Raw genomic sequence first — 16083 nt, 5'->3', positions numbered from 1 at the left:
TATTAGACATTGGTATTTGGAGCTAATTTTAAACAGTTAACTGTACATCTGCTCATAGTAGATGTCTGTTTTTTGACTGGAAACATACCTTTCTGTGTTCCTGTGGATTACATTTTGACTGAACAGAATTTATAAATTCATTTAACTCAGGATGTGAAACAAGTTGGAGTGATGATGGTGGTATTGATGACTTTTGTCACGTTTCATTCTACATGCCATGATTATAATGGCGCGCACCTGTAGATTACCTGTTTGAAAGCCTGTTAATGATTAGACCAACGTAAACTCTCAGGTTCAGTTAGACTCCAGTCATAAAACTGTTTGCTTGTCCTCCCAGTAAGTCTCTTGTGTAGTTAATCCTTTATTCTGGTTTTCATGATTTTTTTCTTTTTAACCACATAGTTCTGCACTCTGCTGTGATGTGAAGTGAGGACATGCTGAGATATAACACCATCTATGAGGACTTGTACAACTTCCTGTGATGGATCCTCCTCAAAGGCAAAATGGATCAGTCCAGAGACAAGATGTCCATCGCCCTCCCCCTCCTCTCAGAACCAGACTTCCTAGTGCCTGTCTGTCAGGTACACAGGGCAGTGGACCCCCTCCTGTTCCCCCCAGGACGCGAGTACCCCTCAGCAAAAGATTTTCCTGTGACATCTCCGAGTCTGCTCACAAACTGAATCGTTCCAGGACAGAAATAGACAACCATGTGAGTTTCTCCCCCAGCAAAGACAAAGAGCTCCTTTATGATTTAATGAAATGAATCAAATTAATCTTTTTCCACATCAGGGTCCATGGACCATCAAACTTATGGACACGCCACAAGGCAGCACCAAGAGTCTGACTTCCTTTTGTGCTGCAACTTCCAAGTAAGAGAGAGCATCAACATTAGTTCTTACATATTTACAGTAGTTTATTTTTCAGCATTATCATTCGGCTGCGATAAATATGTTAAACTGTATCTAATGAATATGAGGAGGATTGTTAAAAATATCTCTCGACATAAATTTTTTCATGTGAGTAGCTTTTTATTACTGGACTTTTCACGGTTCAAATGATGATATTTGAAGATTTCTTCCAAAGAGAAACTGTTTTTCTTGTCCGTCTGGCAGGCTTATGTCACGGTACACGCACACAGACAGCGATCATAACTCAGGTGTGGTGTGGGGCCGAGGGCTGCAAATCCATCCTGCCCTGCTGCAGCAGGTGGAGGTGGTTGTCAGTGTGGCCTCTGAGTGGGATAGTCACCAGCTCCCCTTCCCCACCACCGGTAAGATTAACCCCAACAGGTACCAACACAGTACCACAGTCACTGAGCCTCTGGTTTTCATTTTAAGTCACACCTAAATGATAATAATCATAATAATGAGGCGTAGATTCATCTTTGTACTGTAGTGTATGTTGTGTGGAAGAGCACTCTTTCATGTATATTTGCGGAGGTGGAAGAAGCAGAAAATGGAAGTACCAGTATGTCAAAATGGTACTTTCATGCAGCACTTGATTAAATTTATTTCATTATATTCCACCACTGCATGTTGGTTATGCTCCACAGTATCTGAGGACTTTTCAGCTCAGTCATTAGTCACTGCACATGGTGGCAGAAGTGTGTGAACTCTGAACTCTGATCTTGTATTCAGTGAACAGGACAGTGCAGAGTCTAATAGATGAAATCTTCCATCTGCTGGGCCTCACTCCCAGCGCAAGTGGACGTTACGTTTTAAAACTGTGCGACTCTGAGGAGTTTCTCCAAAAGTAAGTCACTAATCCAGAAATTAACGTTTAACTCTGAGCCTTGAAGTCTAGTCTGTGATCACACAGTGTGTGTTTCCATTGTCAATTTCATGCCATTTCTCATGTCTCTCCTCAGTGAAGAACTGCTGGGCGTGCATGAGACTATTCAGATGTACTACAAGTTTAAGCTAGCAGTGCCCCTCCGACTGCTCAATTTTAACAGCCTCAAACACCGTCTGACCAGGGATGTAAGTCAGTTGAAACTCCTTCTCTGTTCCCACATTCAGCATAGATCATTTACCAAGAAGGGGTGGCTTGTCTTCAGTCTTGAGATGTTGCTCACCTGTGTTTGGCCCCTGGCCAGCCTGTTATCGTCAGGGCCGTAAAAACCTCCACCCTGAGTTCTTGACTTTGTTCTGTTTACACATCATGTCATGCCTGGTGACATTTAGCTGCAAGGATAAGAATAGAATTAAGGTGAGCCTAATGCGGCCTTTCATTTGTAGTCATGCAAAGCCAGTTCATGCCATTTAAAGATCCTTCTACAAGTTGAGTATAAATTCTGTATGAGAAGTCTCTGTTTATTCAAAAACACCACACAATAGATGCACAGCAGTCAGTATTTCAACCTATGTTTCCTCTCTGAGGGGGAGGACGACCGAGCCCCCTGCCAGCTGTACCATCTCCTGCGTCCCGCCGGTGTCTTCAACACCTGCAGGTAAGAAGGCGAGCAGTCCTCCATCCCACATCAGTTTCAACGACAACCGTTCAGTGGGTCATGTGTCAACCGGCGTCTGTTTGTAGAAAACATTAGGAAAGGTAGCTGTGCTTTGTGGTTTCCTCCTACTTTGTCATCTGTGTGTGTGTGTTTCACCTTTCCTCCCGTCTCAGGTTGAGTCTGCAGAATGTGCTCAGCAGCTACAGCAGACAGGCGACAGAGCTGATGAGATGTAAGGTCAGTCGAGACAAGATAACCACTGGAGAAGTTATGTCTCTCACACACATATCCAGCAGTGATCTGATTCTTTGCATTTAGCAACTTGCAAACATGTGCAATGTGAGGTTTACCTCAGGGTACTTCAGATAGATCAGCAGCTGTAACGTATCTTTTTCTGACCTCCTGACATTTCTCTTTGTGTCTGCAGTCTGGGATGAACGTGAATGCGCTCGTGGGCTGTGCTCGCACCATCAGCAATCTCCTGTGTGGGCTCTCGTGTCTGGAGTTGGAGGACACCATTGGCCGGCTCAATCGAATCGCTCCCAAAGCTCTGGTAGGACATCACATACGTCTGTCCAAGTCTTGTGACACTGCAGTGCACCAAAAAAAGTCTTTGATCAACAACACAAAGCCGCCTCTCCTTATCTTTGTTGCAGAGTCATGATGAGATCTCTGAGTGTGAAACTGGTGAGTCGCTGTAACTCAAATGGAATGCCATTGTTGTGTGTTTGTCTTTTAAAAGATTTTTTTTGGCATTTTGCCTCCTGTTTCATAACCAAGTCTGAGATATTGCAGCTATATGATAAGAGACTAGGCCACAGGTCGTGCTACACTGCCTTTATTGTGTCTGAATAAAACAGCAGGCATTAAAGGGAAGTTTTTTCATGTTTTATGTGGATATCTAATCAGTGTGGATGGTAAATGTAGTCAGCTGAAGCAATGGATTCCTCAGTGTGTGCTATGTTGGCAGAGAAAGCTCTTTTCTGCTTTGTGTTGTTCTTCCAGCACCAGCGCCATCATTTGACATCTGCAGTGACGTAGTTGGTGTCACAGAAGAACTTCTGGCTATTTCAGATTAGACCAAATCTTGGCTTCCAAACTAGCCATGTGTCCAACGATCACCCCTAAACTTGAGTGCAGAAGATGTGATGGAGGAGGATACTTTTTATAGTATTTTGACTTACTCGGATATTCAGGCATATTCATTTGTGCCAGAGGAAATACAGTGAGGAGAGGCTTTGGCTGTATTAGCTTTATAAGAGGACACAGCGAGCAGGGACCAGAACCTGAACTGCTGAGAGCAATCAGTGATTGGTGGAGCCTTTACTCAGATTGATGGCAACTGAATCATTCTGCTGCAATGAATTTGAGTGATTGCAGTTTTTGCCGGATGGTGTCGCTGACGCCAACCCAGAGAGTCTGTGTGTGCATTACTATGCAAGAAAGTTGTGCTCCTCACTTGAACAGAGGTGTGCTTTAAATGTTCTTCAAGATCCTGAAGATAAACTGGAAAAGACAACAAGACCAGCAAGGCCAAGAGAGCAGAAGAGCAGTGAGTGAGTGAGTGTTTTTGTTTTGCCAGCAGAGGAACAACTGTAGGTCGAGGTGGCTGTCAGAAGCTCAATGCATCCTGGTACATGTAGGCACTACTGGCCCGGCTCTACAAGCAGGAGAGCTCAGCATTCCTGGTCACTACAGCACACACTGAGGAATTTATTGCTTCAGCTGACGAGCATCAACACTGACTGGACATCACACGTCTGCCTATGTATTATAACCCATTTATTAAATGTGTGTATACTGCTTGTCGGCTTGCTAGATTAATATTTTGATTGTCGAAACTGGTGTTTATTCCCTGCACTGTAGCCATGATCCTGCTGCACCGGGCGCTGCTAAAAGTGCTGCAGATCTTTTTTGACAACTTCCTGTCCGACTTCAGAGGTCAGCAGGTAACCAGCAGACCACAAACACGAGATGTGGAGGACAGCGCTGAAATCTTCCAGTTCAATATCGCTTCTCTCTACCAACTACAGCTCGCCTGGCTGACCAAGTACGTGTGCATTTGCAGTCACAGACAGACACTCACTCTGATGCTCGTGTGTACAGATCGAAATTGACCACATCCATAAGAAGACCACCACGATTTATTGTTTTCTCTGTTTTTAGTTATGAGTGCTTCTCCGTTTCCTGTGATTTGACGTACGGCACAACAAAGATCTGTGACACTGGTATTTCTGAAAACATCAGCACCGCCTTGTCAAGTGGGAACAAGATCCAGTGTAACCGCATGTAAGAATCTCCTAGACTCAGTGTTAATTTACCGTATTCAACTTCCTCTTCCCTTGTTGACACAAGACCTCCATTGTCCAGTGTGAGAAATGATCTGTGAGTTCATTTTAATACAGACACAGTTTCATACTTTTCCTTTGACCCTATGTGCACTTTTTTCATTTTAGGATGGTGTTCCCTGTTCCAGTAAATCAGCTACCATATGAGTGCATGTTGACATTTCGCCTCAAAGGCTCCAAACGAGGCAAGAACGCCGAGCTTTTAGGCTGGGCTGTATTACCTCTTTACAGCGACAAGTAGGTGTTCGCACAACATTTAAGCTATCTCATAAAGTTTTTGACTAAATGCTAATACAGGAGGACCAGGGAAGGTGGAGGGAGGTATGCTCCTGTAGCAACAAGCTCAGCGTTGAACAAGCACCAAATGTTTCTGTGTTTCATATTTTGAGAGACAGACGATTGGAGGGTGTACGAAACCTGCCACAGGGCTCCGTTTGTAAAACTGGTGGAATACCCCTTCAATGATTCTTTTCTCAGCATGCATCTACAGATCATTAAGTTTAACCAGTTTTCTCTAGTTTTATTGTCTCTGTATTTGCTGCCATATGCCCTCTGACTGTCATGAAGACTCTAAGATAAAGATAACTTTTTGTTATTAGTCAGCTGTCAGATTTGTTGCTTCTGTCTTATCTGTTTAAAGGCTGATTTAATTGTATATCAATTAATTGTACTTCTACTAGGTGCCATATTTTTATTATTACTTCCAATCAAAAACAGTACTTCATGTACATTTTCCTTTCTATTTTGTCACCATTTCCTGAGCTCTTAAGCACAGCGCTCTAACTGGTGAGATGTAATAAATTTCCTTTTTTTGTCTAGGACTCTGTTGACGGGGACCGTTCTTCTCAGTATGTCCACGCTGGCTGAGCCGCCTGCTCCTCCATCTCCCGCCCTGTTTGACAGCCACAGACAAGCCGTCGGGGTCATACTGCAGGTCAGTATCACTGGACGACTCAGATGATCTAAACCCTAATGACACCACATCACCTGCTCAGTCGTTCATCCTCCCATCGTTCTCCAGCTCCAGTTTCAAGATCAGTTTGAGTGGAAGTATCAGAGGCCCATCGCGCTCCCCGGTTCAGTCATATTTACTCAGCCCTGTGAGGAACTGCAAAAGAAAATGCTGGACGTCTCGAAGAAGCACTGCCTCTGCTTGTGAGTGACAGAACAGACATTATATCATGAACCACTGTGCATGTATATGTGGCATACTTTTGTACATTAATAATATTTTCATTCCTAAAGACAGATTTCTAATCTTTTCTGCTGTCCCTAAACTCATCCCTGACATTATCCATCTTTCCCCAGTCTGACACAAAACGAGAAGGCTTTCCTCTGGAGTAAGCGTTACTGTAGTGACAAAGGAAGTACTTTCCTCCACCTGCTGCTGGGTGGAGCCCCCCGGTGGCAGCCTGAAGACCTGACAGAAATCTATACTGTTGTAGAGCACTGGCCCCTCTATCTACCTGAGGAGGCGCTCTTCCTGCTCAGTGACAGGTAAATATGGACACAGTCATCATGCAAAGCTGCACACAAACAGAGCACACAGAGAAAGGCTTGTTTTGTTGTTGTTTGTTTGGTTGTGTTTTAGTTCATAGCTACAGTACATCCTGCAGTGGTGGAAGTAAAAGTAGTCATACCACAGTATAATAATACTGTTACAAGTGAAGGTCCTGCATTTGAAATTTTAAGTAATACTACATAAGTATTAGCATCAAAATATTCAGAATCTTAGGTATTATATTACTGGATTATAATTTGATTATTGTAATTAAATTGTTAATTAATAAGCATCACTAATGTTGCACCTGGTACGGTGGGGCTATATATTGAATATAGCATTATTTATCAGTAAGGCTTAACTGTCAAATAAAGCTAGTGGAGTATAAAGTCAAACATATGTCTCCAAAATGTAGTCCAGTATTTAGTAGCCTGAAATGGCTTAACTTAAACTTAAACTTGTACTTAAATACACTTGAGTAATTTTACGTTCCACCACTGGTGCAGATTCAATACGCTCATTGATTTCCATATGATTCGTTAAACACACAGAAACCTGAGTGTTTGCAGTACGCTGTGCCTCCGGCTGTTTCTGTCCTCCGCTGACTGTGGAACTGACAAACAAAATAAAAGGTCGAAAGGGTTTAAAACGATTAACAATAACCAAACTCAGTGAAAAGGACTTTGGTTTTCAGAGTAGATTTGTGGAGTAGAGTTGTGTTTATACACACTTTAGCTAGTGGTCAAACACAGCACTCAAACTATTGTAATAGCTGACATTTAAACACTCTCATCATGTCTGTGATGCTGTCTGGATCAGCGGTCAGTTCTGTAGCAGTCTGAATCATTGTCCATTAGTCACGTTTGGTGACTCGATATGTCTTTTTCAGTTTTCATGATCAGACTGTGCGGAGGGCTGCAGTTCACTTCTTTGAGCAGATACCAGATGGAGAGCTGGAGCTGTTTCTGCCACAGTTGGTCCAGGTACAGAAACACAGTAACACCACTAACTATCACACCAATGTTTCACTGGTTTGAGCCATCAGATTTTACATTTAAGAACAGGTGGCACACTCTGTAGCTTCCTCTGTGGTTTGATATTAGTTTGATCATCCTGTCCTTCAGGCTCTGAGGAGTGAGTGGGAGTTGGATGGACCTCTGGTGATGCTGCTGTTGGAGAGATCACTGAAGAACATACAGATTGCCCACCAACTCTACTGGTGAGCAGCAGAGTCAGACATCAAGCTGAGGGAATGTAGCTCTGGATGACTAGTAACACTGTAATGTTGCAATGGGAGTGAATGTAAGCTAACACCGCTTTAGGCAAAATGCATTGATATCTTTGCTTTTATATTCTTTCGTGTGATTTGAAGCTCAGTCTCTCTGCAGCACGTACAGTAAACTTCAGCTTTTATTAATGTTCTACATGCTGGCAGGCTGCTGCAGGATGCCCACAGTGACCCCTACTACCAGAGCTGGTTCAGTAAGGTTCAGGCTGCCCTACGGCACTGCTGTGGCCGGGCGCTGAGGCAGGAGCTGGAGCATGAAACACGCCTGGTGTCTGTGCTCACAGAAGTGGCCAAGACGGTTCGCACTGCTGAAAAGTCTCGACGTAAGGTGGGTTAACAGACCCCTCACCTACCCATTCATTCATTTACTCACTCACTGGCATGTGATCCTCCGTTGTTATGACTCATTTAGAAATATCACATATTTTGTTTGTCCTTTCATTCTGTGCTTTCTCTGCAGAATGTTTTGAAGAAAGAAAAGCTGAAGATTGATGACTTCTTCAGAGACGGGATCAGCTGCCGTCTGCCACTGGATCCTGCAGTTTGTGTAAAAGCAGTGGACTTGGATGTAAGAACGTTTATGTCTTCACTGTAATGTAATATGCACATGCTTCAATAGCACAGTGTTTACTCCTCTCATACTGTATGTTTCTTGCAGGCCTGTAAGTTTTACAACTCCAATGCTGCTCCTCTGGGGATCTCATTCATCTGCTCTGACCCTCTGGCCAAGAACGTCAGTGTCATCTGCAAGGTTGGTCATAATATGTTACTTTACTGATCCACACTGGGCCTCATGCAAGAACATTTTCATATTCTTACCTTAATATTCTTTAACTTAAGTTTAATTAACTTAAATCGCTGGTTTCAGCCTCGTGAATGTCACCTGTTCATGAGGAAGTTCATTAGTGCAACTGCCCTGAAATTGCTTCATAAGGCCACCTGTTCTGCTGCGTTTGTAGGAAGCTTTCATTCACAAAAATGTTACCAAGCAGTACAAAGAAGACGTTCACACTGCAGAGCTTCTAATCCTGCACTCAGAAATCAGCAGAGGAAAGCATAGCTAATTATAGTAATTATGTCAGTGTTAGTAGTTGTATTAGGAAATATTAATAGTACAACTGCCGATGGTGTTATTATGAGAGCAGCTGCTAGCGTGACAGGCATAAAGAGGGAAGGATTTTACAGGAAGTTAGATGCTGGAAAACGTCTTCTAAATCAAAATGATCCATGACTAATATGAGAGGCGTTCATGTGACAATCACTGAGATTTTAGATGGGATAATATTACAGCCTGGAATGGTTGTGTTACCAAGTCGTGTCCAATAAAAATCAGAAAATTTTTGAAACAGTTTTGGCTCCAGAATGAGGATGGCTAAATGATTAAAACCTCCATTTAGTCGATATCCCCACAGTGCTGCCTGACAGGGGAGAATGCTGATGTAACCATCTTTTCCCAATATACTGCTCGATTTTGAGTTTGTTTTCCAGACCAGAAAAACATAAGTGACCCCAGATCATTACTGGACCACAGCAGTGCAACTAGGCTGTGAATGTTTTGGACCCTCTCAGTGGTTAGATAGTGCCAACCCTGGATAAACCCTGTGTTTCTGTTTCATTTCTATTAAAGCAACACCTCTGCTAATTTCAGCTTGTTATACACGTTATTGTGCACTTCACACTTAAGCAGCAACCTGCCTCTAATTAAATCTTTTACTGGTCACTGGTGATTTCTTATATTCTTATTAAACTGTTGCTCAGAGGTGTCTTTGTCTCTTTTTGGCTTTTCACTTTAGCTTAGTTGAACTGTTGTGCAGCATTTTCTCCATGTACAAAACATGACCTTTTTTTTTCAAACCCTTTATAGAAAAGTTATTTATAAAGAGAACTTTCTAAAATTCAAAAGCATGAAAAAATATAGAGTAGTCTTCTCAACCATCTGACTATAAGTATATATAATGTGTTTCCTCTCTATGAGGAAGAAATCTGTGATGTGTTTCTCCTACGTTTGTACCTAAAAGATCATTTTACGTACGAGAAAAGCGATGAATGCCACAGATTCTCTTAAACTGTGCCACTGAGGAATGCATCTGTTTGTATGAGCGGTTCTTGCGTGAGGCTTGTTGTCTTATATTTTTGTTTCCTTCAAGAGGAAATCAGAGTTCATAGCTGGTTACAGAACAGCTTGCACAAACATCTTGCTGAATTAAAAAGCAACCTTTTTAGTAGCCCTGTTGTCATTATTCAGTTCAATGTGCTGTTCAGACAGGAGATAACCTTCGTCAGGACATGCTGGTCCTGCAGATAGTCCGTGTGATGGACAGGGTCTGGCTCCAGGAAGGCCTGGACCTGCAAATGATCACCTACAGGTGTCTCTCTACGGGCAGAGCTCAGGGTCAGTGTCTTTATTTGTGTTTTTTGATACACATTAACAGCTCCTTTTGTATTTCTGTGGCTGTGAATTCATGTTTTTCATCTATCTGTTCTGTGTGGTTGTCAGGTCTGGTGGAAGTGGTTCCAGAGGCAGTGACCCTCGGGAAGATTCAGCAGGAGTGGGGTCTGGGCGGCACCCTTCGAGAAGACACGCTAGAGAAATGGTTCCACATGTGGAACAAAACTAAGGAGGACTATGAGAAGGTTAGGACCACTACAAAATGTTTGGTAACATAAGCGTTATGCTCGACTGTACACTTGAATATTCCCATTTAACTCTCTCCTGCTGTGCGTGCGCAGGCTGTGAAGAACTTCATCCACTCGTGCGCAGGGTGGTGCGTGGCCACCTTCATCCTGGGGATCTGTGACCGCCACAATGACAACATCATGTTGAAACACAGTGGGCACATGTTTCACATTGACTTTGGCAAGATTATGGGCAATGCGCAGAAGTTTGGAAGCTTTAAAAGGCAAGCGACTTAAAAGTCAAACAGCATTTTGGAAGTGAAAGGATTTTTGTTTTAACAAGAAACTTCCCCCGCTCCTTTTTGCAATGCAGAGACCGATCACCATTCATCTTCACATCTGAGATGCAGCACGTCATCACAGGCGGGGGCCAGAAGCCTCAGCGCTTGCATCGCTTTGTGGAGCTCTGCTGTGAAGCTTACAACATAATCAGAAAGCGCTCTGCACTGATACTCAGCTTGTTGGAGCTGGTAAGACCTTTACTGAATAACACCAACACCATAATAAGCCTCATGCAGGAAGCGATAAACAGACAATTTTCCTCATGATAATAATATGAACGTGCTTATGCTAATAACTGGCATAACAAGTGGGATTCATCTACACACCTGAGTAAGAGCAGATTTGGATGGTTAAGAACATTTGGTGCAACTGAAGATGACTTGAAGAAGATGTTGCTGAATAAGGCTCAATATTCGATAGAATACCTTTTTATTCATGGTGAACATGTGGTTTCCAGATGCTACATGCAGGAATGCCAGAACTGAAGGACTCTAATGACCTGCAGTATGTCCAGAACAACCTCAGACCTCATGACACAGACCTGGAGGCCACATCCTACTTTACAAAGTAATTCAATGCACATCACACACCGCCTTCAAAACATCCCATATTTTATTTCTGCGGTTATGTGAATCTGATCCTTATATTAATGGTTTGTTTGATGTAGGAAGATCAAGGAAAGCATGGGCTGTGTTGCAGTCAAGTTTAACTTCCTGACACACAGCATGGCTCAGGGGAAGAAACAGGAACCACTAACCCGGAACGGCATCCCCGCTCCCAGCACCAACATCCAAGAAGCTGTCATCCAGGGATACACCATCAGGGGAAGAGATGTGGTGAGGCTAGGCTGAGTGTTGCTCTTTGCGCTGTAGTAACTCAGATGAAATGTCACTGAGAAATTTCGCCTGATGCACCAGAGAGGAGCCAGGGGAGCTGATGAAACACCTGGAACTGACAGCGGGTTCACACATATTTGCTCTGGGAGGAACCACCCCTGGCACTCTGCGTGTGTGCGCGCTTGTGTGTATTAGTCATGTTGAGGGGACATAAATGTGTTTATGCAGCCACATTGTGGGGACTCTTCCGTATTTGTTCCTTATTGAGACAAAAACAAGTCCCCGTAATGTAAATCATTCAATTTTTGGATAAAGATTTGGTTGAAGGCCAGGGTAAAGTTAGGTTTATGTTAAGGTTACAGTGTTAGGGTTAGGCAAGTAGTAGTTATGGTTATGGTTAGATTAAGTATTCAGGAAATGAATGCTAGCCTATGTCACGTCCCCAAAAGTGATGAAGACACAACTGCATCTGTGTGTGTGTGTGTTGGGCCTGCTGTCACTTATGGCCTCCAAGGCAGCAGCGCTGTGTTAAGAGTCTTTTGCTCGCTCTCCAGAGTCGAGTGAAGACTGTTCCTGGTGTTTGTTGGCATTTCACTGCTCTTTGATCAGAATTGGCTTCCTGAAACTGTTTGAAGGCAGAGAGGAAGCGCCCTGTCAGTCAGCAGAAGCACAGAGATTTGCCCAGTTTGTCAGATTCAGCCTGTAGCAGAATTAGTGGCAACGACAAGTATCATGCATTCAGGCATTTATATGAAGATATTATAAATAAGTTTCCCAGTAGATCAGGAAACGCAGCATGTTGGAACGCTTCATTTTCTTAATGTGCTTGTTTTGTTTGCACAGCATAAACGTACAAATTCACTTTTTCACTACCTTGTATCCAGATAGACTTTTAGAACTATAATAATTGGAAGCTTTACAGATTCTTGAGGGCAAACACTCCTTTGTGCTGCCGTCTTTCAAGAGATTTTAAGACAGCAGGCCAGTTACCAAAGAGCGCTCACAGAGTTGGTGGGAATCAGCTGTTTAAGAATGTGAACGAGCTTCAGCATGGATTCTGAGGTTTCCACAGTCTCTCCGCACTTACTCACCCTGCACCCTAATGGAAAAGTGTATCTTGTTTGATTTGCAGATCTATGACCTGAGAGTAACCATTCATGATGGTTTTCTGAACAGTGAGAAGACATTCGGGCAGTTTGAGCTGATCCACAAGCAGCTGCAGAAATACTTCATTGAATCCATGCTGCCAGAGTGAGTGAAGAAATTGCATTTTATTATTTTGAAGCACTGCTTCTTTTTCCCCAATGATGACATAATTCAACATGTTGCTCCTTCTCCCTTATAGGTTTCCCAGCTGGTATAAGTTGTCGTTCACCCCGGGGAAAAGGATGTCTCAGCTGAACAAATACCTAAAGCAGCTTTTTGAGGGACCATGCAAGGGAGTAAGTTCCTCTTGCCACTGCTTGGCTTCTCTCAGTGATCTCTTTCACTCATTGATCTGGCTCTAACTTGCAATCCTGCCTCGCTCTGCAGAATGAATTTGTGTGCAGCTTGTTCCTGGATGGCCCCAATATAGTCCAAGAAAGTGTAGCGACAGGTAATTTTCTGCTATTCAATGATAAGTGGGTGCAGTAAAAAACCCACACACACACACACACACACACACACACACACACACATATATACACATATATATGTGTGTGTGTGTGTGTGTGTGTGTGTGTGTGTGTGTGTGTGTGTGTTAGGGGGGGATTTTAGGGGGGTAAAACATCATGCTAAAGTTAATATGCAAGGATTGATTGTGTCTCGTGGAAATGCTGATAATAGTCTTAATACAGTGTAGGATGCATTCTGCTGTGACTTGAGTGCTGACTGGCACTGATCTGTTGCAGGAGCCCATCCTCAGATCCAGCTCTACATTTCTTACTCCCACTCTAAGCTCTCAGTCTTGGTAAAACATCTGAAGAACATTGTGAGTTTCCTCACTCCTTTTATTGTATTGTTTGTAGCATTTAACAAGACGAAAACACATGAACTAAATGTGTTTTCTCTTAAAAATCCCTTTTCTCCTTTTAACAGAAGCAGGCCAACGGCTCCAACCCCGACGCCTACGTGGTCACACGTCTGAGACCAGACCCTCGGCAGCGCTCCAAGAAGAAGACAAAGGTGGTCCGCAATAATGACAACCCCACCTTCAATGAGCTGGTAAAACTTCCATCCTTCCTATGCTCTATCAATGATTTAGAGTCACAGCATCCTTTGGTTTTCCATTCGATTCCTGGGCAGGTTTAAGAGAGTAATGCTCTCATGTAAGGACAAAACATGCTTCTCTGTACAAATGTGAGTATGGTAAAGTAATCTAGTGCAGATACTTCCTCAGCTTAGATGTAGTTTTGTATATAGTGACCATGCCAAGTTGAAAATCATAATCATCCTCTATCCTTAGACACTTGATTCGGATAAGGAGAAAGAAACGCACATGTAATATGTTTTAAACATCAGTCATATTAATACATTTCTAGATTTTCAGATACATTTTTATGATCTAATAATGTGGATTTCTTTCCTCTGTTGTACCTCTAGTCCCTCTTAAGATGAAGTGCTATCACTCAAAGCTTTAAACTCTAACTTTGTGTAATGTGCACTTTTCATGTGTGCCCTGCCTGAGGCATCGCTCTCCCTGCTGTGCGAGTCTCTTTGAGCGTTGAACCCTGCAGACTCTGACCAGAAGCTTCACACATACTTAGCAGCTTCTTACTTGCAGTATGCTGCGAATTGAAACCTTAAAAGAGCCACATGGAAGGAAACAAAAGAATAAAGTCAATTATTCAGATAAAAGCCAAACTATACAAAAGACATATCCTTGAATTACTGGATGTTCTGAATGCAGAGCTGTTGTGTGTCCCTTATTTACAGATTGAGTACAATTCTGTCCCACTGCTGTATGGGATGGTGCTGGAAGTGACAGTGAAGAGCAAGAAGACTTTTGTGGCTGCAACCAACATTAAACTGGAGGAGGAATTGCTTGACAAGGAGACCTGGTTTCCCCTCGGGAACTGTGCAATCTGACCTCAGAGACAGCTGCACTGCGGTTTGGCTGCCAGCAGGGGGTGCAACCACACAGAGGGAAGGACTCACTCCGAAGATGTCTCAGACCAATGAGTGAGACAAAGAAATTCCCCTGTGCAGAGGAAGTGTGCACTCTCATTTATACCTATTTATCAGACGTAAATTAACCTCACTCCAGGGCTAAATTTGCTCAGCAGTGGATGGTGTGTTTGGATGAAGTTACAAGGCTGAGTAAAACTCAGGCATGGAGACTGTTTACTGTGTGAAGCATTACTTAGTGTATGCATTTCTTTTGAATGTTAATCAAATGAAGGACATTTGCTAATTTGTCCAGTTTTTTATACGGTCTTGATTATGGATGAAGGACAAAAGTTTTACTTTCAATATCATACTTGCGCTCTCATTTGTACTTTGTTTTCTTCTCTGTGAGTCAAAACTGTCCTTGTAAGCGTGTGCGGTCGAGACTGTCGATGTGACAGATTAAAGAGGCAGTGATGCAGTGCTGTTAGGATCTGCCTGCCTGATACCTGCCCAGACTGAGTGTTTGTCCCTTTGGGCTGTGTCAACCGCATGTCCTTGACCAGTGGAATTGGAGGCGGGAGGCAGGAGGGTGAGGGAGCAGGGGAGAGGGGTGAGGAGAGTGTGTGAGCAGGATGACAACACTGCCTCTCTGGCCCGAGGGGCTGAGTTAACACTCTCCCCCTCACTCCATCCTTTGTCTTATCCATCAGTGGCATTCAAACACAGTTATGCACATGCATGCACAAACACGCAAAGGCAGGCACTCACATGTCCACACAAATACCCCTGAAAAAGCACCTCCTCACACACACCCACGCACACGTGCACACACACTCTTTCTAGAGCTCAGGCAGGTCTTCATGTTATCTTAATGCCATCCTCCTCCTGACAGGCCTGCTGACCCGTACTCTCTTCCACCTCATTCATAGGATTTAGTGATGAGGAGGATAGAAATAGACTTCCCTGCACTGGATTTGGTTCAATAATGTATATCTCTGTGAATGCTATTTATATTATTCCCTGCTGGGTCCCTCGCAGTGAGGTAGGCTTGGAAGAAAATGCTGGCTGCTACTCTTCATAGTAGTATTCATGGAGTATTAATGGATCCTGGCATCACTCATCAGTTGCAGACCAAACAGAAGAATTGCATCTATTGTTTTGGAATAGATGATTAATCCAAAAACAACACCGTGTCTTGCGCTTGGCTACGATCTACTTATGTGTGTTCAAGTCTGCCACAATAATTGCACTTGCATCAATTATTAATTCTGTGATAAGAATCTAATATCCCACTCCAGGGATTTCTCCGGCAGAGTGATTCTTCGCTAGTCCCTCTTTTCAGCTCCGCTGGAACCTTCTGGTCTTTTCCTCTGCAGCACAGAGTGCAGGCAGCAGAGAAAATGCACATCTATTTTCTGACAATAAAACTGGTATTTATATCTGAGGAAATGGTGCTCTTGATTTATTTATATATTTTTGTTGTTGTTGTTGCATTAGCCACGCTTCTCTATCTGTTGGCGAGGTGTGTGTGTGTGTGTGTGTGTGTGTGTGTGTGTGTGTGTGTGTGTGTGTGTGTGTGTGTGTGTGTGTGTGTGTGTGTGTGTGTGTGTGTG

General features: G+C 43.3%; 1 protein-coding gene across 1 annotated transcript; it reads left to right on the top strand.

The window, feature by feature from the left end:
* Positions 1 to 520: 520 nt before the first annotated feature.
* Positions 521 to 15872, top strand: pik3c2g (phosphatidylinositol-4-phosphate 3-kinase catalytic subunit type 2 gamma; the record flags this gene model as incomplete). Its single annotated transcript, XM_070971877.1, has 32 exons — positions 521 to 709; positions 790 to 869; positions 1113 to 1270; positions 1638 to 1752; positions 1868 to 1979; positions 2379 to 2449; positions 2623 to 2686; positions 2877 to 3002; positions 3106 to 3136; positions 4316 to 4499; positions 4616 to 4738; positions 4906 to 5034; positions 5617 to 5731; positions 5819 to 5952; positions 6106 to 6294; positions 7188 to 7281; positions 7423 to 7517; positions 7734 to 7914; positions 8047 to 8154; positions 8245 to 8337; positions 9849 to 9978; positions 10084 to 10220; positions 10317 to 10486; positions 10576 to 10732; positions 11002 to 11111; positions 11212 to 11380; positions 12513 to 12631; positions 12726 to 12822; positions 12914 to 12977; positions 13273 to 13352; positions 13460 to 13585; positions 14297 to 15872. Coding segments are annotated over 32 exons (3903 nt in total), but the record flags the coding sequence as incomplete, so codon positions are not given.
* Between the last annotated feature and the right edge of the window lie 211 nt (positions 15873 to 16083).

Source organism: Chaetodon trifascialis, chromosome 10 (assembly GCF_039877785.1).
Source record: "Chaetodon trifascialis isolate fChaTrf1 chromosome 10, fChaTrf1.hap1, whole genome shotgun sequence".
NCBI lineage: Eukaryota > Metazoa > Chordata > Actinopteri > Chaetodontiformes > Chaetodontidae > Chaetodon > Chaetodon trifascialis.
This window is presented reverse-complemented; position numbering and strand designations above follow the sequence as displayed.